Genomic DNA, 23,964 nt, shown 5'->3' with positions numbered 1-23,964 from the left:
TAATTATCACTTCTATGCTAAATTAAATACTTCACAAAATGAGATGTAGGAAAAAAGAATTACCCCAATCATCACGTGGTTTTCACTTGTTAAATCTCCAATCACTAAGCTTAAACAACCAAAGTTATGATAATTTTCAGTAGCTATAAAATTGGTCTTGCTTTTTCCTTGTAACTGCAAAAAAGAAAAAATAAAGTTAAATTATTATTTCTAATTTTTTAAAGAGCATAGATGGGGTTGGTTTATATAATGTTTTTATAAAATTTCCTAATTCAAAAACGTCGATGAAATTTGGAAAATTTGGTTAACTTAAAGTTTAATATAAGTAAAACCACTTTGAAAGCTATTATACAAATATAAAATGCCTCTGACAATTCAATCATTTCTAAAAAATAAAGAACAAAGCAGCAGAGTATTCTATACAAAATACAGAAGTGAAATCACTTTGTTACAAGGTTTTATTCTTCATTAGTCTTCTTACCTCCTTTGCTGCTCTGAAGTCCTTCTTCTCAATGGCTACATTAAAAAACAGCAAAAAAAAGTTGGTATTAACCAACACTGCAAGGCCTATCCCTCAGACACTATTCACATATTTAAATTAATAGCTCCATAAATCACAGAAATCATTAAGAAAATGTATGGTCTAGTCAAGTGGTTCCCAAACCACTGAAACACAGACACCTGGGGAGCCATGAAAGCAATGCAAGAGATACTGGGTTTCACATGCACAGAAAGCATAATTTCTCATGAGCACTTAGGTGGCACAATTGGTCGAGTCAGGAAGTTGAGTCTTCCCTAGTTCAAATCTGGCCTTAGACACTTTAGCTGTGTGACCCTGAGCAAATCACTTAGCCCTGTTTGCCTCAGTTTTCCCATCTGTAAAATGAGGAGAAGGAAATTACAATTATCTTTGCCAAGAAAATCCCAAATGGGGTCATAAAGACTCAGACACAACTGAACATCAATAACATTTCTCAAACAATACATGTCCACTTGCAGAATTTTTCCTTTACCTTAGAAAAGTCAGATATTCAACAAGGTTGGGTAGGAATCCGAAGATTAAGATATATTTCTAGTCCTACCACTGATCAAGAATGTTACCTTGGATAAATACTGTTTGGGCCTCCCACTGAGAGGCAGCCAGGTAGTGTAATAAATAGGGTGCTGAGCCTGAATTCAAATCTATCCTCAGACACTTACTAGCTGGGCCACCGTGGCAAGTCACTCAAGCTCTGTTTGCTTCAGTTTCCCCGTCTGTAAAATGGAAATAATGGCACCAGGGTTGTTGTGAGGACCAAATGGAAAGTAATCCTAAAAAGTGCTTAGTACAGGGCTGGCACGTAGTAGGCACTTAGTAAAAATTTGCTGCCTTCCTTCTCAACAGATTTGTCTACTCTCTGCCTCCAACACTATTCAAGGCGCCCCCTAGCCTCTGCCTGCTCAGGACATTCTGTCAGGTTCTCCTTCCCAGTCTAGCTCCCCAAAGCCACAGGGCCTTGGGCCACTCCTTTAGTGAAAGTATCTTTGTCCGCTGACTAGCAGGCCATTTGGTTTTCACGTCATTCTCTTGTCAGTATACTTTGTCTTCTCAACTAAACTAAAGGTCTAGGAAAGCAGAGGTAGATTTTACAATGTATATTTCTTTGTTTTCTCCAATAATAATCCGATAATTATTTTTTCATGAATTAGTCACTAAACCTAAATAAGTAAATATAAAGTATTTCATTATAGTAAGTATTCCAAAATTCACCAACTAATTGCTATATAGATATGTATCAGAAATAGGTCATTTTTACATGCGTGAACCTTTGTCTTACCTTCCTGAATTTGTGTAAGTTGTAAATCCATAATGCAAAACAATCCATTGTGCGTAAGAAGGAACACATGGTATGTACCTATTATTAATGTGGAAGAGGGAATAATTAAGTCAATTTAAATATGTTTTCACAATATTTTCAGAAACAAAATTGTAGATTTTGCCAGAATGAGCCAATTACAGAAACCATGACTGTTAACATATTTATACATAATGATGATGACACCCGGTAATAGGTAAATAATGGCAATAAAAAAAATTAAAATTCACTTTATTTGCTCAAGTACAAATTCAAAATATCATGGTTTTACCTAACTACAATTCAACAAACATCAAATGCCTACTACAAAGATTCTGAGGAAAGAGAATTTTATCTGATACAAATGAAAAATAGCCCCTAGCTTCAAAGGCTAACATTCTAAAAAAAAAGCATAAATATATAATTTAAATCAAAAATATGGTTTTTGAAATAAACAAACTGGTCCATTTGACATTGATTAAACAAACAAAAAAAAAGAAATTATGCTCATGAACTTTATGTACTCAAAACCGGAAAAAGTAGTATTCATGATAAAGTAATGGTAAGTTAGTTGCAAAAGTGATAGAAATAAATGCTCTGAAGCTTTTCCTAAAATAGAAATAGTGGAAGTGCTCCAAATGTACTTTGAAGGATGATTTTATGTTTGCCAAAATACAAAGTATCATGAATTAGTAACACCTACATATTTTTCTCTTATAAAAAGTAAATGTTCCCATAGGTATTCATTTTACTGAGTTTCTCAAAATAGTAAGCAGTGTGCCACTACACTAATTAGCTCAGAAGGGTTTTATATTTAGAAAAATAATTATAGAAACAATTAATTAGCTCATACAACATCTCTGGTATGAAGGAACCTAGTATATCATTAAAAAAAAATCTGCTCTTATTCAGAATGTTATAAAACCTTTTGGAAAAGGGACTAAAAGTTTTGGAAAAGAAGTATTTTTCATATTTCAGTTACTTCTACAAAAAATTTAACACAGGAAAACTAGCACATGAGGAAGGAAATTTGTGTGGCCAAATGCCTGCCATCCACAATAGCACTAGCAGAGGAAGGACAAAAGCAGAACCAGGAGAATGTACTACACAGTAATTGCAACCATCAAAGAGGGAGCATGAAAGAGAAAAAAAAACAGTCTTTATGAGGACTTGGAAGAGCTGAAAAATTGTTCTGATACTAGGTTAAGATGAATTCATTTACATGTCACTAGGGATTGAGCAATTTCCAATGGCTGCATTGATATTCATTGTTAAGTTTCAAGTGACTATTGAAAAATAAAAATAACTATGTTAGCTGATCTGGGTACAATCTCAGAGTGATTGTATAGTTCAAAAATCATAGCAGGAAAACTCACCTTCCTTTGAGCCATCTTGTTCTATGATAAGATCCTGATAAGTACACTGATTTTCATCTGGTGCTTGCTGAACAAATGCCTAATTACAAATAAATTTTTTTAAATGATGGTTCTAAAAAACAAAAAAGCTTACATATTTCAAAGCCAGAAGTAGTGTTAGCAATCATTCTTCCCCAAAACACAAAATTTTAATTACATGATGAAAAATATTTTGGGTATACTCATTAGGAACATATCGTCCTCCGCTTAAAACATCTCTTCATTGTTCACTTCTTCATACATAATGTATTTCCTGGCTATATCTAACATTACTGAACATGAACGGTCTGTCTCTTAACTTAAAAGCAAAGCCATTTTTACGAAATAAAATTTTATTCAGGGCTCGAGCTGGCAATAGTTAGCTAGGAAATGATTCTGAATCTAATTAGTGAAAAGGAAAAGATAAAAGATGTCATACATTAGTAAGCAGCGTCTGGTTTGATGTCACATGAATAAGGTGCAAGTTGCCACTTCTCTCACCGACCAAAAGAAATTGTCCTCCTTGACACAAGGCAACTACATCCACTTTAGTATCTGAAAATTTCAAATCAAAGTATAAGTTTCTTTAGACTTTTAATTTTATTTACAAAGCCTACAACTCTTTGAAAGCACTTTATTCACAGAATCAGAGAATTTGGGAGTAGAATGGGATCCCAGTGAAATAAAGAAATCTCTACTCTAACACACCTGACAAGTGGTCGGTCAGCCCCGTCGAGGTGGCTGATTCCACTTTTGGGTGGTTCCCTGTTAGGAAGTGTGCCCTCTCTTCAAACCTCAGCTGGTTTCAGTGCATCTTCCACCCGCTCACTGTGCCTAATTCTGCCCAGTAGGACAAAGAAGAACAAGGCTAAGGCCTTCTATACACCACGCCTTCCAAATACTTGAAAAAAATTCTCCTCTGTTACCCTCCAAGTCTTTTCTCTTTCAGAGTGTTACCTATCCCTCCATACAGACTGGAATGGTGGCCAAATTTAATAAAAGGAAATGTTATGAAGAGAAATGAAAAGACTTGCAGATGAATTAAAAAATCAATTGCACACATAGACATAGGAAGAAACAGGCTAGAAACACAGGTCATGTGAAGAGGTCCTAGTGATCTTGGTGGACCTCAAATTCAAAACAAGTCAAGAGGATGGTGTAGGGGTCTAAGAAGCTGTAATCGTAAGCTGCCTTAATAAAAGGATAATGTCTACAAAGAAGGAGACAAGCAGCACATCATACTCTGCTCTGTTCAGAACATACCTAGAGTATCATATTTAGTTCTAGATGATAAATTTTAGGAAAAACACTAATAAACCAGAATGTCTTCCAGAAGACAAAAGCCAGGATTATAAAGGGCCCCCAAATTTAGTACAAAATTTAGTGGAAGGACATGGGGATTTTCAACAGGTTCATGATCACAATCTTTTTAAGTTTAAATTGCTAAGGGGTATTTTTTTTGTTCTAAGGTTTTACTGGTACCTTTTTAAAAAAACCCAACACATGAAAGGCTAATACATAACGAGACAGATTCACTTGTTTTGCTTGGCCCTGTATGGCAGAATGAGGGCCACTCAGTCGAAGATATAGAAAGTCATATTTTGGCTGTCTAAAAGGAAACATTTCCCAACAATCACATCTGCCCTGAAGTGGGAAGGGCAGTCTCTGCTTCCCTGGGGATTCTCAAGAAAAGACTGCATATAGAGATACATCAGAGAGGACATTCATGCTTAGCAAAGAATCTTCCAACTCTGTGAGTCTAATAAAAAGCACCCTTTAGTGTACTTCAGCAGCTCTTTATAGTATCTTGAATGTACAATGTTGTGCAAGATATAGAATACATTATGTATGCCACATAATGATCTATCACCCAATGGAGACAGTGTGTGAAAAGTTCTGTGCACAAATTTTAAGCATTCCAAATTCACTGAGAATAATTTTGCCTAAGCTGATTATCTGTGGTTCTTACTATTTCCAATTATCTATGACATAATAGGATAAAATATCAAAAAAATGGGGCGGTCAGGTAGCACAGCGAGTAAGAGCACTGGCTCCAGTGTTGAGAAGACCTGGAGATCGAATCCCGGGCTCAGACACTTAGCACCCACCCAGAAACACCTGGCCGTGTAACCTTGAGCAAGTTACTTAACCCCAATTGCTTAGGGGCGGCCAGGTGGCTCAGCGAGTAAGAGCACCGGCTCCAGTGTTGGGATGACCTGGATCAAATCCGGGCTCAGATACTCAGCACCACACCCAGGAATAACTGGCCGTGTAACCTTGAGCAAGTTACTTAACCCCTATTGCTTTAAAAAAAAATTAAAAAAAAATATCAAAAAAACAAGATTAGGTAGAAGTAGAGAGTTAATCTCCTAGCCTAGCTGACTTCTAATTTGTTTCATCTCTTTTCATTAAACTTACCAAACTGAAGGTGCAGTTGGAGAGACCGACAAATATTGTCAAAAAGTGTCACTGACTGATCAACCACGATGATAAACCCATCACTTGTGCTGGAAGCATATAACTTTGGAGAAAATGAAGCCTATAAGAGCAAAAAGCATATCTCTGAAATCCAGTCTTTGGGACTCAGCAGAAACATGACATCAGGTAAAATAATGTTGTTAGTCAATCAGTTCTATGGGAATTATGTTTTAAATGGACGATTAACTCAAAGATATTCTATCATGATGGAATTTAGTTAAAATGTAACGACGAAAATATGCACATAACACTACTTAGCCCACAGGCAATGTCACATATTCTAAACTGGCAACGATTTTCATCAATGAGGTCATTCCTACCCTACTTAATCAAGCTTAAAACTTCTCTTTTAGGCCACATAGCCAATAAGTGAAAAGTTCGGTGATATCTCTTGTTTTCATTTATCCCTTCCATTTCATTTTAACATCAGTCACGCTCATCTACTTAAGTCTTTCATACCATTTTTGTGGAAAAGGTAAAAAGCTATATGCTACAAAATAAAACAATAATACAATTAATCACATTCAGAATTGGTTGACTTTGCTATTCAGTTGTTTTTTCAGTTATATCTGACTCTTTGAGATCCCATTTGGGGTTTTCTTGGCAAAGACACTGAAGTGGTTTGTCATTTCCTTCTCCAGTTCAATTAACAGATGAGGAAACTGAGGCAAATAGGGTTAAGTGACTTTCCCAGGTCATTCAGCTAGTAAGTGTCTGATGCCAGATCTGAACTCATGAGGATGAGCCTTCCTGACTTCAGGCCTAGCACTCTATCCACTTTGCCACCTAGTTGACCATCTGGTTGACTGGCAAGACCCAGAGAAATCATTAATGATTGAATATCATATTGTGGTTGGCCATATGGTGTTTAAAATTTTTATCAATGACTAAGATAAAAGGTATAGATGATGTGGTTACCAAATAAACAGGTGATACAGCTAGGCAGGATAGCTAATCCTTTAAAAGACAAGGTCAGGATCTAAAAAGATCTTGACCAGCTATAACACTGAGCTGAAACTAAGGAGAGGAAACTAAATAGGGATAAAGTAGTCATTGGGGAAGCATGTTTAGATAGGATAATCCAAAAAGCTAATGTAGCGACAATTAAGAGAGGCAAAGTGTTTAGGCCGACAGAGTTAACAAGGAGGCTATATTGTGCTCTTGTAAAATGACATCTAAAGTGCTAGATTTAGGGGTGGCTAGGTGGCGCAGTGAATAGAGCACCAGCCCTGGAGTCAGGAGGACCTGAGTTCAAATCTGACCTCAGACACAACACAAAAACTAGCTGTGTGACCCTGGGCAAGTCACTTACCCCCAATTGCCCTCCAAAAAGAAAAAAAAAATAAAGTGCTAGATTTAACTTTGGGCGCCACAGTTTAGAAGGGTAATTTAATAAGCTGATGGTTGTCCAAAGAAGAGGTTACAGGGGAATATGAATTTGGGATAAGGGGGTAGTAGATGAGGCAACTAGATGGCTCAGTGAATACAGTGCCACGCCTGGAGTCTGGAACACCTGAGTTCAAATGTGACCTCAGAAACTTACTAGCTGTGTGATCCTGGGCTGTTTACCTCAGTTTCTGCATCTGTAAAATCAGCTGGAGAAGGAAATAGCAAACCACTCCAGTATCTTTGCCAAGAAAACTCCAAATGGGGTCAGATAAGAGGTTATAAAAGAAGGCAATACAAGGGTGGAGATTCAATTTACAACAGAACTGAGACCTGAGTGGAGGTAACTTGACAAAAGTTTGGCTTAGGAGTGTAGGTGAAGTTATAGGGGTAAAGAGTTATTAACCTATGTCAGCTTGACTTAAAAATAGAATTAAAATCAATGGTAATGGGCTTCGAGGCAACACTCTATGAGGATCAGCTGTGAGTGATTGACCTGGAAAAGAGAAGGCTGAAGGGGCACATGTGCACTGTCTTCAAGGGTCTTCATGTGGAAGAGGGAGCAGACTTGCTCTGAGGACAGCATTAGGTAGAAGACAGAAAGAGGAAGGTTCTGGCTAGATGAAATAAAAACATCCTATTGCTTTAAGCTGCCCTAGAGAGGAGAGGGAAGTCTCAGAAGGGAGAGTATGGTAAGAAAAGCTGGAGGATGACACAGAGGAGGAATTATTATTTCTTCATGGTTCAGAATAGAGAACCTTGGAATTCCCTTCTTATTCTGAAACATCCTGCATCACCTCATACCTGGACTTCTGCGATGGTTTCTGAACTGCTCTCTCTAAAGCCAGTCTTTCCTCCTTGCCTTCCCCCGGCACGTCACGTCACCACCAGATCTGTAGTCTGAAGCATGGCTTTCACCACTGATGCCCTCCAGTCTGTCATACCACATGTGCCATACTGTGGATGCCCTGCCTATCAAATATGCCCGGCTCTGGCCTTTTGCTCAAGTCCTGTGTTCTGAATAAACTCCCTCTCCTTCTCTGAATTCCTGGACAGATGGCATGCTGTAGTGACACACATACCTGTGTTTGAATCTTGTCTCTGCCTCTTAGCTGTGACCATGAATAACCCACTTACCTGCCTCAGGTTTTCTTTTCTCACCTGCCAAATTGGGATAACAGTATATATGGCAGCTAGTGACACTGGATTATTATGGGGTTCCAATGGGAGAATCTACACTTTAAAGAACAGATGTCAGAGCTAAGTCCTAGCTTCTCTTTACAGGTCTCCAATGAGGTTTTCCCTAATTCCCCCAATACTGGATGATCACAGCAAACCACAAACAAGCATTTGTTAAGTGACTACTGACAGGCAGTGTGGATCTGGGGACAAAAGCTAAACACTCCTTGTACTTGAAGAGTTTACATATCCAGGAAAAAGCAATAAAGACAAGTGAACACAAAATGCACGACAAAGTAACCACAAAGTAACTTCAGGGAAGGGAAGGCCTGACCCTGCTCGGGACGTGGCACACGGGCTCAGCTGTTATTATTCACGTGAAGGATGAATTTAGAAGGGAAAGAGTGTCAGAGTGCCACTTATATAAAACATGGAGTAATGATAATTAGGCTGGTGCCAGTGTGTTCAGAAAGGAAGCAATCAACATGAAAAAGACATCATGAAAGAAAATGGAAAAGCAGTCACCACAGACAACACTGCAGTTCCATGTCCTGGCACTCTAATAAGAATTACAGTACCATGAACAGCAGCACAGAAGATGGATAGGGCCAGTGGCTGTGTGGGAAAGCAGGCTGTTTAAGACATGATGAACTTGAGGGGATGGTCCACATTCACATCCTACATGTCCAACAAACGGTGTCGAACTCTTTGGACTGAAGGAACTCTCACACGAAGGGAATTATCTTACACACGCGGTAGAGTGTTTGGGAGGTCAGAAGTCTTACCTTCTCGGAGGAGATCTTGACTAATGTATCCACTTGATATAAAGTTGTTCCATGCTCTTCTCCCGAACCAATGCCTAGACAACCACTTCCTGTGTCATCACTTGTTAGAAGTTCAATATCATCCCACATAGTCATCATGTCTCCCTGTGATCACGTGTTAAGACGCTGGTGAACAAATTTTGAAGTTATGACATGATATGGAGTCTGGGTCTCCAAACATTCAAACGCCAGGGCAACCTATCACTGAGAGACTTCACGGTACAGTAAAAAGGGTGCTAGATTTGGAATCTGAGGTCCTGAGTTCAAATCCCTGCTAGGCCTCGCTGGGTAACTTGAACCAGGATGTTTCACCTCTCTGGACTGGTTTTCTCTTCTGGAGACCAGATGACCTCCAAGGTTCCTTCCAATTCCAAACCTGTGATCCAGCACAGTAAACTAAAAAGAGTAGTGTGACTCAAAATCAGGAAAAACTTGGATTCAAATCCCACCCATACATGCCATTTATTTCATCCTGTGACCTCATTTGTGAAATCAGATAGTACCTGCAGTTTCTATCTCAAACAGTTGTTGGAAGATCAAAAGAATAATGTATGTTAAAGTGCTTTGCAAAGCTTTAACTGCTATAAACTATGAGCTCTGAGAGTCACAGATTGAGTGTGGGGATACACTTTGGAGGTTGTCCACTCCAACCTCTCATTACCTACCCCCAGGTCTCCACTGAGTGTAAATGACTATATGTGAGCGTCCTGCTAACAAAGCTAACAAGCTTTGATCACAAGACTTAAGAGTTGGAAGGACACCAGTCAGTACAACCCCTTCATTTTATAGCAGAAGGAAATGAGGAGAGGTGAAGTCGCTGGACCAGGGCCACACTGCTAGAGAGACAGGATTTAAGTTTGTTCTCTTCCCAAGGCACAGTTATAATCAATGCTGAATGTCACTGAATATTGCTGTTCAGTCATTTCAGGTATATTCGACTCTCCATGATCCTGTATGGGGTTTCCTTGGCAAAGATACTGGAGTCGTTTGTTATTTCCTTCTCAGGATTAAATGACTTGTCCAGGGTCATACAACCAGGTGCCTGAAATAGAATTTGGTTTTTCTGACTTCCTGAATCCAGGCCCGGTGTTCTACCCACTGAGCTACCTGGCTGCTCCCACAGATACTCAAGCAAAAGGATTCATTGTAAACTTTTCAAAAGCTTGGATGGAGGTTATATAGACTCTGCTGTGATTTTGGGCAACTCCTTTCCCCTCTCTGGGCTTCTTTTTCTTTTTTCTTTGCTTTTTGGAGGGGGGAAGGCAGGGCAATTGGGGGTAAGTGACATGCCCAGGGTCACATGGCTAGCTTTTGTGTTAAGTGTCTGAGGCCTGATTTGACCTCAGGTCCTCCAGACTCCAGGGCCGGAGCTCTATTCACTGGACACCTAGCGGCCCCTAGGGCTTATTTCTTAATCTGTAACATTAAGGGACTGGTCCCAGATGTCCCTCCCAGCTCAGAGTCTGTAAATCTAGGATTGTAAGTGGGCAGCTGGCCCAGATCAGAAGACATTGTTAAGCAGGGGGTTTGTGGATGGGGAAATGGGAACACTGTAACCCAGTGACCAAGGGTCATGGAATCTCAGAACTGACACCAGAAATATGCATGTTTGTCATTGCTGTTGTTGTTTCGGCTGTGTCTGATTCTCCTTTTGGGGCTTGCCTGGCAGAGGTACTGGAGTGCTTCGCCATTTCCGGTTAAGTGACTCACCCAGGGTCACACAGCTAGGAAGAGCTGGAGGCTGGATTTGAACTCAGATCTTCTTGACTTGCAGGATCCAGGCATGGCGCTTAGAGCCGCAGCTGCCTCCAAAACAAGAATCGCCCTCCCCCAATACTGCTCACAATGACAACGCAGACAAGTCTTTGCCCGGACACCTTCAGTGCATGAAAACACTTTTGGACGTCACTTGTCACATCTAGAGCGCAACTAGGTGGTGCTGGGGGACCCGAGTGCAAATCCTGCCTCAGACACTTACTAGCTGTGTGACCCTGGGCCAGTCACTTAACTCATTTGCCTCAGTTTCCTCATTTATAAAATGGGGACACGCTACAGAGCGAAACAGCCAACCACTCCGGGGTCACAGAACAACAATCACGACAACCACCATGCGGGGAAAGCCGCCAGCCTGCGGTCCACCCCCAAGCCAAAAAGCCTTTTGCCCCAAGGCCCAGAAGATGGCCGGCACGTCCCCAATTTCCCCCCGCCCCAAGCTCCTCCTTTCCAGGTTCAACATCTCCCAGTCAACATTTATTAAGTGCCTACTGTGTATACTGTGCTAAGCATTGGAAATAAAAAAAAGAGGCAAAAGGCAGTCCCTGCCCTCCCAACCTCCTCCGCATTAACGGCTCGTCCTCCTTACTAGAGACCGCAGTGACTAGGTAGGAGGGCTTCAGAAAATGCGTCCTCTCCGCTCAACCGCCAGGAATCCGTACCGCCACCCCCTCCCAACTTTTAAATTGGCGGGAGAAGTCCCGGACGCAGCCCTTCGCTACGGCGGCCAGAGTAGGCCAATGCTCCTCCAAAAGCGAAGGCGAGCTCGCCTAGTTCCCATCCCCATCCGAGCCGTCCGCCCAGAAGGCCGCCTCCCCAGTTTATTTGCGCTCCACCCCTTGTTTCTCATCCCATCTCCCAGCCCCCTTCCAAAGAACTACCAATGACCGCCGCGAGCCGCGTTGCCGTAGTAACTCTTGTCCCCACCCCCTCATTCGTCCCACGCCCAGGATGCTTTGCGGCGCCCCAGGCCCCAGCCCCTTTGTGCCATCCGGGTCTCTGGCGCGAGCGGCTTAGTCAGTCAGCGGCAAAGCCTTGGCGGCGGCGGTGAGTACTGGTCAGAGCGGCGGGTGGAGGCGCGGCCCCAGCGGCCGGGACTCTGCGGAACATGGCGGTAAGTGGTGAATCCTCGAGCCGGAGCCGAGCGGGGGGAAGGGGAGGGAAGGACCCCTCCGCGAGGAGAGAGGTTTGACTGTCCGGGAGGGGAGTGCGCGTAAGTGTGTGGACAAAATGGCGCTGCGGCCTCCTCCAGGCCCCGCCATCATGGCTGCCCGCCGGAGGGCGGGGGAGGCGAGGCGGTGCCGGCTGAGCAGGAAGGGGAGGCCGCTGGGAGTGCCTGCTTCCAGAACTTTCCTTGCGCCGCCCCGGCCGCCTTTCTGCGGCCCTCGGGCCGGCCGGAGGCGGCGGGAGAGGTTCGGCCTCCTGCTCCCTCGTTCTCGGGATGGGGGTGGGGAGAATGGGATGGTGCAGCAAGAGGGGGAGGAGGACAGGAAACGGGAGCACGGAGGCTGCTGGTGCCTCTTTTCTTAGGGGCAACGGGGCGTCTAGGGGGGAGGTGTCTTAAGTAGGAAGTGGGGGAAGGAAGAAGGAAGCTGGGCCTAGCCGGCCCCAAGGCTGCCTGCGCGTGTTAGCGCCCCAGGGCGCATCCAGACCCGGGTTTGCTGAGTGCGTATGTGTTTGGGTCGGAGCCAGGCAAACTTGGCCGGAAGGGACTTGGGAGGATGCTCCTCGTTGGATGCAGCGATCTGACCTGGGGCAGACCCTCCGGGACCCCTCCCTCATTTTACTAGGACTTACGGACAGCTGGAAGAGACTTTTTTAAAGGTCATCCCCTTCAAGCCCTTCATTCTCCTGGGATTGCAGATTTGCACCTTGCAGGGACTTTTTTCCTTAGTAACCCCCAAGCCTTTCACGGAAAATGTTGGGATTACACCCTGAACGGGCTTTTAAAAGATCATCTATTCCAAGCCCTTCGTTTTCATAGGATCATAGATTAGAGCTTGAAGAAGGCACTTTAGAGGTCCTCCAGCCCTCTCATTTCCATGGGATCGTAGATTTACATCTGGCAGACCTTAGCACTATCGAGTCCAATCCCTTTATTTTCATATATACGTATATTTGTAGCTGGAAGGAACTTTAGAGGTCATCCAGTCCCCTCATTTTCATAGGGTCGTGGAGTTTACATCTGATAGGGAATTTAGAGGCCGTCCATGCCTGCCCCTTTTCATAAGATTGAAAGGTTTATAGTTAGAAGGGTTCTTAGAGACCTGTCCAGTCCTACCCCTCCTTTTACAAAGTATGAAGAAAATGAGGTCTAAGACAGTTTCAGGGACTTGCTTTAAAGACTATGTAAGTAGATAGCAGCTGATCCCAGATTCTAACTCTCCTAATCTGAATCCATAACACCCTGCTGCCTTTTCTGAGATCTGAATTCTGGAAGGTAGGTCTCTCTCACTGTCCGCCCCAGCTAACTAGATTTTAACCTGTAAATCTGAAAGATAATTTGTTTTAAAGATCTCTTGTCTTAATCCCCAAGTGAAATTGATCATGTCCTTATTTTAAGTATTATACTCTAATTACCTTCCTTGAACAACAAATTGTGTTGATTAGGAAACTACATACCGATGGGTGGCATTACTGTGTAATTACATAATTTCTGTTTGTCTTATGACAATAAAAATGTATGAGCTTTTTGTGTACCTTTCTACTCACAGGTGTAGGGGAAAATCTCTTGTGAAAATATTTTTGGATTAGTGTATTGTACCTTTTTGAAGACTCCCCTCTCCCCAATCTAGGGCATAATGGCACTGTCTGGCACATAGTATGTATTTAAATGTTTTTCAGATTAAAGTATTATGCTATTAATATGCTATTGCCTTGATTCCCACTGATTGTTGTTCTTCCTTCAGTTTCTCCCCTATCCCCCTCCAGCCATTCTGGCTGTATTATTATAATAGTTTTTAAGGAAATTAGGAGTTCCAAGTATTGATTACACTGGCTATATGTGACCAAGAAGTTGGAATCACATTTTAAAATGGCAATTTTTGTCATTCATTGTCATGATTTTTCTGGAAAATAAACACATACATGAATATGTAAAAATAGCTGGTTGAAACATCTCATGGAGCTAGATTTTGTTTCAGTAATCCAACTTTCAGTCTTGGAAGTATAGAAAGAAATAGGCTAATCTGTCAGATATCTTAATCCTTTTACTACCGTAAGTAAACTTTTTCTTGGTTTATACCAAATAAGAAAGCTGTATCAATGCAGATTTCCAGTAAATGAGTTTATGAGTCTGACTATACCTATATTGCTAATATCACAACAAGCACTAAGTCTATTTTGATTTTAAGTTTTGTATAAAATTTTCCCCCAAATAGAAAATTGTTGACCCTTTTTGATGAGTAGCTTTTCCACAGTACCTTTCAAGCTAAGGAAATTTTTCTTACCACATTAACAACTTTTTTTTAACTTGGTAATGAATAAAATTAGCTTTATTTTCTATCCCAGAAGTCAAAGTTGCCAATTCACACTTCCTATTACTTAAGTATTGACTAATGTTATTTTACATTCTTTTCACCAGCTAATGGTTTTCTTTTCACTATAGGGTAAATGAATATTAATACCCCCTCAAGGTTTTGGGGTGCTATGGGGGCAGGGCATGGCACAGACATCTGATAATTCTAGCCCCGAAGGTGTTACTCTCCCATCAAATGTCCATCATTTAGAAGATTGTTCAGGGACCCATAAAAGATGAACCTCTACGATTTACATCTGAGGAAACTAAGATACAGATAGAGATTTGCCTAAGATATCTATAAGGTAGTTAGTGCTGCCTTGGGTTTTGAATCCAGCGCCTCAGATTCTATATTAGGTGCTTTTTTCATTTTACCAGCTGCCTTTCACACATGATAGAAGCTTTGAGGGTGGGAGGTGGGGGGAATTTGGGGTTTGTGTGACATTTTCTAATTAAATGCATAAGCATTTATTAAATGACTAATTTTTTTGTCTTGCAGGGTGCATACTCTTAAGGTAGTTAATAAAGATGGGAAGAAATTATTTCCTATTCTAATGTCTCTTGAGATGAAATTAAAATTCCTCAGCTTGGTATTAAAGCTTTGGTTCCATCCTACCTTTCCAGATTTCATATTCTTTCCTTTCTGCCAAACTATATCTCCCCCACCCCCAATTGGTTGTATACCTTTGAATGAGGGACTTTTTTTTTCCCCCTTTTGTCTAGTGCCTAGGCTTCTTGACATTTTCATTCCTCAATGACTTTATAGTTTAACTGGGAGATTAAAAAAAAATAGCTAAATAATAATAGATATTCTAAAATCGTTCTTAGGATTTTAAAGAATTCTGAATAGAACCTGTTGCTCAGCCAAGTTCCTGATTTTCAAGCCCTATATCAGTGGTTCAAATAGAAATGGAGGCCACTAAACCATCCATAAGGATTCATGGGAGTTGCAAATTGACTTCGAAAACCACATGATAATAATATCTGTTTTATTCTTGTATTTTAACTATTTTCCAATACCATTTTAATCTGTTTTGATCACCATGTATTTGACACCTCTACCATACATAATCTAACCCACCTTGGCTGTGCAACTCCTCTTCCCCCTACTACTTCTGAACTGGTGCTATTTGTTACCTATCAGGTCTGCTTGAGGACAACACACACACCACATGTCACATACCACATGATCGATCATTCCTTGCTGTTTTTATCTCTCCTTATGGACTAAGGTGCAGTTCACTTCCTAGGAACGTCTCTTTCCAACAATACTGTGTTGCTGGACAGAAGAACCTGTTTTTTAAAGTAAAAATCGCTTATTCAAAATGTTAGATGCATTTATTCTGTGCTAATTTTATCTAATTTTGTTTTGTAATAACTAGTGTGATATATTTAAAAAACAAACTAGTGATTTATAGGATTCTTAATTTAGAACTGGTGGGGACAGTGTGAATGTTTATACAGTATGCTAAATACTGTTTGCATGAAAAAGTAGTTAAGAAATTTACGTTCATTGTCAGATATTGATTATCCATAATAGTAATTTTTTTTTACAATCTTTATTGGTAGATGTCTTCTGTTTCATCTGTCCTGAAAATTACTCTTAATTTGTCTTTCACTCCTTATGCTCATAGTATATTTTTAATAAAACTATAACTTTGTAAAAATACATTTGGATAAATCAGCTAAATGAGTATTTAAAAGCTTGTAGAATGATCTACCTTGTGATCATACAAAGAAGAGAAAAGACGATTGGAGACTCTGGATCTAGCCATTCAACCAGTTACAAATGCAACTTTTTCATAAGTACAACATGAGATAAATCATCAAATAAGGATATAGGCTGGATTCATGGCTTTTATTACTATAGGAAACTTTCATCTACCAAAGTAGGTGGGGACACTGTCTTGTCAACTAAAAGAGTTGCCTCAAATGCTTAGTTCAGAATCTAGGTAAATGGAATTGACACCTTTCCCTGACATATTAATCTTTGTCACTCCCTTCCTAGAGGGAGGTCTTTGTCACTTCCTTTCATTTCAGTGGGTCCCTGTTCTCTAGGATAATGAGTGAAAAGCATTTACTAAGTACTTATTGTGTGCCAAGCACCATATTCAGTGCTAAAGATACAATTATGAAAGCAAAACATAGACCTTGCCCTCAGAGAGCTTCTAATTAGAGAAATACTTAATGAAGCAGTGGCTAATAGAATGTATATTGTTCTCCAGCATAGACATAATCAATTCTTAGGTAAGTGAATCAATAATAGGAATTTTGAACTCAAATCCTGTTCACTTTCTGCTTTCATAATGATACATATAATAATTACATTGATCTAGATTTTATGAACAGATAGCAGGATCAGAATCTAATTATATCACTGGTAGTTTCTTATTAACTCGAAGTTTAACATTCAGTCCCTTTTTAAAAGTAAATGTAATTCAATGTATATTATATCTGTAGGTAGTCGATAACCCCACCCCCAAAATAAAAGCCCGGCCACTTCCCACAAGGAGCTTTTATTGGAAGATAGCATTTTTCTCATCTGCCTCTTGGAATTTTTTTAATCCCTTAAATATATGTATTTTTTAAGAAGCCAGGGTGATTTTATATATATATTTTTAAATGACATGAAAAGCTTTAAATTAATCATTGTTCCATTAACATTTAGGCTAGTGACACAGAACGAGACGGGATAGCCACAGAAAAGTCATCTCCAGATAGAGATAAAAAAAAGGAGCAGTCAGATGCCTCTGTTTCTCCTAGAGCATCAAAACATCATTATTCAAGATCACGATCAAGGTCAAGAGAAAGAAAACGGAAGTCAGGTATGAATAGTCTGAAAAGCTACTTCACAATACTTATATTCTGTATAAACTACAGATAAATTATTATGGTTATAGTTGATTATAATATTGGTACATTTTATCAGCTTGACCAACAGTTTAAAATGAAAGTTATATTTCATGTTTCCTGGCTCATATGTATATAATGTAAGTGTCCTGGTATCAAAGTTTTATACTTTATCTTAAGGCAGGAAGTACATTGTTGTGGGGGTGTTAATATATGCTTCTCCCAAAGATTTCTGTTTTGAAAGTGCAAATTGATCATCAGTTGTGCCGTACAATATTCATTACTTATAATCCTGTAAAGAAGGTAATAACCTTTATAGGAGAGAGAAATAGTCTATTTATAAATGAAATCAGAAATACTTTGATATTATGCGAATCCATAAACTGATGGGGGAGGGTGTGGTATTTAATTTATGAATTTATATGTCAGTTGTACATGGTAAAGTAAAGAATGAGGTCTACCTGCATAAATGAATGCTTGACAACCAAGTTTACCCCTTTAAATATAAGACTTCTTTGTTAAAATGTTGACTTTTCATAGAAATTTTTGCCCAAAGGATTACATATACTTTACTGTGTGCTTAATCTTATACTAAGTGGCTTTAGGCTGCTGTGATTTTTGAGTAATTCTGCCTGCTTTTTGCACGTTATGGCCCTTCTTTCATGAAATTTTTCATTTCTACATACTTTAACCAGCCCACTTCTAATTTGCTGCCTGTAATTGGTGAGCTGGAAAACTAACCACTTAGTCTTAAAAGAACTGTTTTTACAATAAATTGGGGTGGGGGAGAGAGGCTGATTCTTCTCAGTAAAAGATGTTGAGACTCAAGGATTTGTGGCTTTTTTTTTTTTTTTAACTGATAGGACCTTTTTTAAAATGTTCTGGTTTTGAGACTTGGATAATTGATGTCAGATACAGGTCTTGATAACAATAAATGGGTAAACAAAAGTTAAAACCTCATTCTTTGGGAAGTCATCCATAAACAGGATCTCTATAGAATTTGTTTTAATAAAATAAAATATTTTGAGATTGTGTCTTACTGAACACTTGCTTATACTAGTGATGTTTTTTTCCCCACAGATAATGAAGGAAGAAAACACAGAAGCCGGAGCAGAAGCAAAGAGGTAATTAACACTTTGTAGAGTATAGGTAATTTTAAAATACTTATAAAGTTTCTGGTAGAAATGTATGTGTGAAATATATGACCATGGTATGGTAAGTACTCAAAACTTTGAATATTTGGAAGGTTAATTGGGTTATGGAGTATCATAGAGAAGCATGATTTGGATTCATCATTTTAACAAGAAGATAGTTGTTTATGGGAAAAGTGCATTCAGAAACTTAATTTTAATTTGTTGTGAAATTTTTCACGATGAAAATTTCATATGAAGAAATATAATTGGTTCTTTAGGGCTGTCACACAGAGCTTCCATTAACCTGAGGTCCCGAGTTTTCTGACACCTTAACACTGCTCAGGACTTTACTAAGTAACAGTCATCTGCCTAGGGATACATTCATCGTATTTTATTTTTTTGAAAGATAACAAGAGTCCTCTTTTCTCAATTAGTTCAGTTTTCCTAATATTATTGAATTTGAAAAGACTGCTTACAGGGTCACAAGAGTCAGTGAGGGGCAGCTGAAAATGTGGCAGTAACAGCAAAGCATGAGGAAAAAGGCAAGGGGAGTGAGAAGAGGCAGCAGCTGTGGTGCAGAGGAGATAACTCGCTCACCCACCAGAGAAGACGTGGAGAGAGCTAACAAGGAACACCAGAAATAGCAGCCAGAAAGGGAGGAGGAGTCCTTTGGGGGCTGGGTGAGGGACTCCTAAAAGCTAAATGTGGGGCAGGGACTTCACCTCCTCCCCTAATGGAAGCTCTGTTAAAATTTTGATTTAGGAGAGTTTTTGTGAAAATGACTATTTTGTTTAGCTCACATGATAACATTTCTATAATAAATCATACTCAGCGTGCTAATGCGCGAAGAGACTGAACTGAAGACGCTGCAGACTCAGATAGCAAAATTATAAGCCTACTTCATGATAAGGTAACTATTAGTCATTCAAACTCCTATTTCCCTTAAATATATCTTAAATCAGTTAAGGGTTTTGATGGGTTTTTTTTGTTAGTAATAAAGTAATATGTATGGAAAACCAAAATAAAGTTTGAAAATTGACCCACATTTTGAAAAGTCTTTCTAATTTGCCATCATACTGCAGAGTCTAAGAAAAATTTATCTTAAGCATTATTTTAGAGGGGAATTGGCAGTAAAAATAAAATGTACATGTCAGATTTCTGTTGTAAAATTAACTTATTATATCATCATTTTCATAAATTACAACATGCATGTTTAAATAATAGTGGCGCTATCCAAACTTTTTTTTAAAAAATTGCCAAGTGCAAAGAAATACATTATTGCATGTATTTTACTGCATGGGGTAACACTGTATTATCATGGGAAGCGTGTTAGACTGGGAATTAGGAGACCTGGGTTCTAACCCCAGCCCTGCTGAAACTGACTGTGTTAACTCGAACAAGTCACAGTGTCTTGGACCTGTTTGCTTCATCTGTTAAATTAAGAGGGTTGGACTAGAGTATCTTTAACATGTATTCCAACTCAAATTTTTTTTTACGTTCAGTATCTTGAGCTTGAATAATAGCTGGATCAGAAAGGCAAATCTACATGCCTTTCTCAGGGGCAAGAAAGAATAATAATATGTAACCTTTCTTGAGTAGTGTGGGTGCTGATAAATTTAGTTTTAGCTGAATCTGTGAAGGCATTGATGGTATATACTGTGGTTTGGTTTTATTTTTTGTACTGGCAAAAATATGATGGCATTGGGATCAATTGTGCCGTTCCTATCTTGAATTCTACCATTTTTAAAGTAAAAGTGCTTGCCATTTTTTACCGTAGGTACCTGTACCAAAATAAAAATCCCAAACCTGTCTGCATATGTCAAGAAGAAAAATGACTGCTTCACAATTTAGTCTCCATTGAAAACTTTGGAGACAGTCAGAACTGACCTTACAGAATACTATGACACTGTAGCTATAAAAGGAAGAATGTGTGTCTGTTTAAAATAATTGGAGGGTGCAAAAAAATGTATAGTAGTAAGCTAAATCTTATTTAGAATAGTCATCCATTTGAAACTGCATTTTGTAATGCATTTCCTAGTTTTCTAAGTGTCTAATCAACTTCATTTCTAACATCACAATTGAGTGGTACTCTGTACTTCAATAGATTAAAGATCTATGCATTTATAAGTGATTTTTATATCTGGTGTGTATCTAAATAGTTGGTTGCATATATTTGAATAAACATACATCTTTATTTTATTATACCTAGGGGTGAAATTGAAATTTTCACCTTGCTATTGAAAAAATAATTTTATGGGATGTTACTACTACATTTGGAGGTGGTGGGAGGGGAATTGTAAGGAAGAAAAACAAAAGTAGTGATATTCACTTGCAACATTGGGTAATGTGAACATAGATAATTATTGACTGTGCCACACTCCTAAGGTTACTAATGTTGCATCACAACATATTTTTATCTTCTGATACCCATACTAACTCTCTTTGTTGCACTATTTTCCTGAAAGAACCAACTTCTTCTTACAACAGGCAAGAAGACATGAATCCAAAGACAAGTCCTCCAAGAAACATAAATCTGAGGACCATAATGACAAAGAACATTCTTCTGATAAGGGAAGAGAGAGACTAAATTCATCTGAAAATGGTGAGGACAGACACAAGCGCAAAGAAAGGAAGTCATCAAGAGGCAGAAGTCATTCAAGATCTAGATCTCGTGAAAGGTGAGCTGTTTGTATTAATACTTGTGCAGCAGTGGTTGAATAGTTTCTTCCAAAAGAGTTCTGCTATTTTTTTTTGTTTGGTACAAAAACTTTTTAATTTAATTTTATACAATTAAAATCTTTTATTATCTTCTCTATCTCTTTTTCTTTTTTTTTTTCATTAAAGTATTTGTTTTTAGTTTTCAACATTCACTTCCTTAAGTTTTAAAGTTTCTCCCCCTTCCTCCCCAAAGACAGCTTGCAATCTAACATGGGCTCTACACACACACTACTATTAAACACATTTTCACATTAGTTATGTTTCATAGAAGAATTATAACAGGTAGGGACAGGGTGACTAGGTGGAACAGTGAATAGAGCCCCAGCTCTTGAGTCAGGAGGACCTGAATTCAAATCCAGACACTTAACACTTACTAAATAGATTTAGATGAGAGTCCTTTTCTGGTCTGAATTCTATATTGTCTAGAAAAACCTTGGGCAAGTTACTTGACCCCAATTGGCCCTGCATTCCCCCCTCCAAAAAAAGGCAAAAGAATGGGGAAAACCATGAGAAAGAAAAACAAAACAAAATGTTCTGCTTCATTCTGCATTCCAGCTCCATAGTCCTTCTATGAATGTGACTGGCATTTTCCATCATGTGTCCTTTGGAATTGTTTTAGGTCCTCACATTGCTGAGAAGGGCTAAGTCTGTCAGAAGCAGTCTTCGGAGACTGTGGCATTATACTGTGTACAGTGTTCTTCTGATTCTGCTCCCCTCACTCAGCATCGGCTCATATAAATCTTTCCGGGTTTCTCTTCTGAAGTCTATCTGTTCATCATTTCTTATAGCACTATTGTATTCCATTACTTTCATATACCGCAGTTTGTTTAGCTGTTCCCCATTTGATGGGTATCCCCTTGATTTTCAGTTCTTGGCCATCACAGAAAGAGCTGCTCTAAATATTTTTGTACATGTGGGTCCTTTTCCCATTTTTATGATCTCTTTGGGATATAGCCCTAGAAGTGGTATTGCTGGGTCAAAGGGTATGCACATTTTTATGGTCCTTTGGGCATAGTTCCAAATTGCCCCCCAGAATGGTTGGATCAGCTCACAGCTCCACCATGTTCCAACTTTCCCACATCTTCTTCAAAATTTATCATTTTGCTGTTTTGCCATGTTAGCCTAATCTTACAGGTATGAGTTCTGTATTTTTAAATACACATTAACCCCAATGAACCCCAAACTGTTTTCTGCCCTTTCTTCATCTATGGGGTTTTAAAAAAAATAGAAATTGAAGATATAGTTAATAGTTGACAGAAAATGGCATCTTAAGGAATGTAAGGATTCAGAAATGATCAGTAAAACTAGAGAGCAAGCCTGTATAGGAGTGGAAGGACCCCTTGATGCCATCAGGTCATTACTCAGCAGTTAAGTAGTAATGTTTGACTGGATGAAATAGTTATTAACAATAGAAATCAAGTACCCACTTTTTGTGAGATTTTTTAAATAACATTTATGACTTTCAGTAGATCTCATCTGCCACATTTATAGAATTTTTTTGAAGCTATTTTCAAGGTTTTTCTATGTGGTTTAGAAGAATCTAGAAGCTTAGGTTACCACTTGGTTTTTCTTAAAGCACAAGAATTTTAGCATTGCATATTTAGAAAATGTTAGGTGGCTTTGAGGGAACATTAAATATGAATTGTTTCTTCTGTTTTTTTTTTTTTACTACAGTAATAGTGCATAAATGTTTTTTAAATCACTTGTAAATATCAGTGAGTAAAAATGTATTCTTTATATTTGTTATTTTAGGCGTCATCGTAGTAGAAGTAGAGAACGGAAAAAGTCAAGGTCCAGGAGCAGGGAGCGGAAGAAGTCAAGGTCCAGAAGCAGGGAGAGAAAGCGTCGGGTTAGGTCTCGATCAAGGTCAAGGTCAAGACATAGGCATAGAACCAGGAGTAGAAGTAGAACAAGGAGCAGAAGCCGGTATGTTTTTTTATTATTTTTTTTTTTTTTAATTATCTTTGTTTTCTAGTTTTGAATTGTCTCAAACCAGGGGTGGGGAACCTGCAACCTAGAGGCCACATGTGGCATTCTGGATCCTTGGATGTGGCCTTTTGATTGAGTCCAAGTTTTGAACTCAGTGGGCCACACTTGAGGACCTAGAGGAATACTTATGACCTTGAGACCACAGGTTCCCCATCCCCTGGCTGTAGGTAGAAATAAAAATTTTTGGTTTGGGTTTTTGTAACATTTTTGGTTGAGTGGGTTAGATTTAGATGAGAGTCCTTTTCTGTTGTGATTCCTATATTGTCTAGAAATGAGTAAGTAACTTTTCGGTTCAGGACCCTAGAAGGCATATCTGTGTGGATACACATATTACAAAAAATTATTTTTCTTTTTTTAATTTGAGTTGAATTTGTGGTTTTCAGAAGTAGGCTTCATTATCAGGTATATAAGAAATATGTGTGTAGCTAGCATACAGTTTGTAGTTAAGAGAACTTCCATTTGACTTTGGGCAAGGCACTTCAGTACTCTGGGCCCTAGTATCTTCATCTATAAAGTTAGCTTTGAGGCTAGAATCTAGATTTTATAATAGCCAGTTTTCTTTTTTTTTTTTTATCTATTCCTGCTGCTTAGTTGGTAACAGTCTTGAGTCTGGTCATCAGTTTTTAGATGAGAAGATTGGCTTATGTTTTGATTTTTTTTTTAATAGTTTTCCAATGAACTCCAAGAATCTGTATTGCTCCAAATAAATATCTGTCCTGCCCCCAAAATGAAGGTATATGTAAAATGAATATTACTTATAACATGTTTGGCATTTTATAAATGTATTCTGAAAAGAAAATGCCAATTATATATACCGTGTTTCCCCGATAATAAGACCTATCCCGAAAATAAGCCCTATTGAGATTGCTACTGTAGTGAAGGTGATCC

The 23,964-nt window shown here is 39.0% G+C and overlaps 2 protein-coding genes across 7 annotated transcripts in view; one reads left to right on the top strand and one right to left on the bottom strand.

Annotated features, from left to right (window-relative positions):
* Positions 1-11,678, bottom strand: part of KNTC1 (kinetochore associated 1) — an 87,667-nt gene extending 75,989 nt beyond the window's left edge. For 2 of the 3 annotated variants that reach the window (XR_011167106.1, XM_069081464.1), the window contains exons 1-8: positions 11,459-11,678; positions 9,058-9,222; positions 5,648-5,768; positions 3,669-3,784; positions 3,212-3,290; positions 1,818-1,895; positions 482-516; positions 64-174 (exon numbers count right to left, since the gene is read on the bottom strand). Coding sequence is in view for 2 of the 3 variants with exons in the window: in XM_069081464.1 (XP_068937565.1) it covers positions 64-174; positions 482-516; positions 1,818-1,895; positions 3,212-3,290; positions 3,669-3,784; positions 5,648-5,768; positions 9,058-9,195 (678 nt within the window). In the remaining variant the exon portion in view is untranslated. Of the gene's footprint in view, positions 1-63; positions 175-481; positions 517-1,817; positions 1,896-3,211; positions 3,291-3,668; positions 3,785-5,647; positions 5,769-9,057; positions 10,139-11,458 lie in introns of all 3 variants that reach the window. The other variant, XM_069081465.1, reaches the window with a different exon arrangement.
* A 150-nt stretch (positions 11,679-11,828) lies between these two features.
* RSRC2 (arginine and serine rich coiled-coil 2) overlaps positions 11,829-23,964 on the top strand; it is a 19,697-nt gene continuing 7,561 nt past the window's right edge. Inside the window, exons 1-5 of one of the 4 annotated variants that reach the window (XM_069081467.1) lie at positions 11,829-11,983; positions 17,055-17,211; positions 18,317-18,360; positions 20,857-21,047; positions 22,840-23,013. In XM_069081467.1, the coding sequence (XP_068937568.1) occupies positions 11,978-11,983; positions 17,055-17,211; positions 18,317-18,360; positions 20,857-21,047; positions 22,840-23,013 (572 nt within the window). In that variant the 5' untranslated portion in view covers positions 11,829-11,977. Of the gene's footprint in view, positions 11,984-17,054; positions 17,212-18,316; positions 18,361-19,201; positions 19,280-20,834; positions 21,048-22,839; positions 23,014-23,964 lie in introns of those variants that run through there. The other 3 variants (XM_069081466.1, XM_069081469.1, XM_069081468.1) reach the window with 3 other exon arrangements.

This window comes from Petaurus breviceps, unplaced genomic scaffold (genome assembly GCF_028583685.1).
Source record: "Petaurus breviceps papuanus isolate PSGF00001 unplaced genomic scaffold, PetGlider_PUasm1.0 99, whole genome shotgun sequence".
Classification (NCBI taxonomy): domain Eukaryota; kingdom Metazoa; phylum Chordata; class Mammalia; order Diprotodontia; family Petauridae; genus Petaurus; species Petaurus breviceps.
Note: the sequence above shows the minus strand (reverse complement) of the source record. Positions and strands in the feature narration are given on the sequence as shown.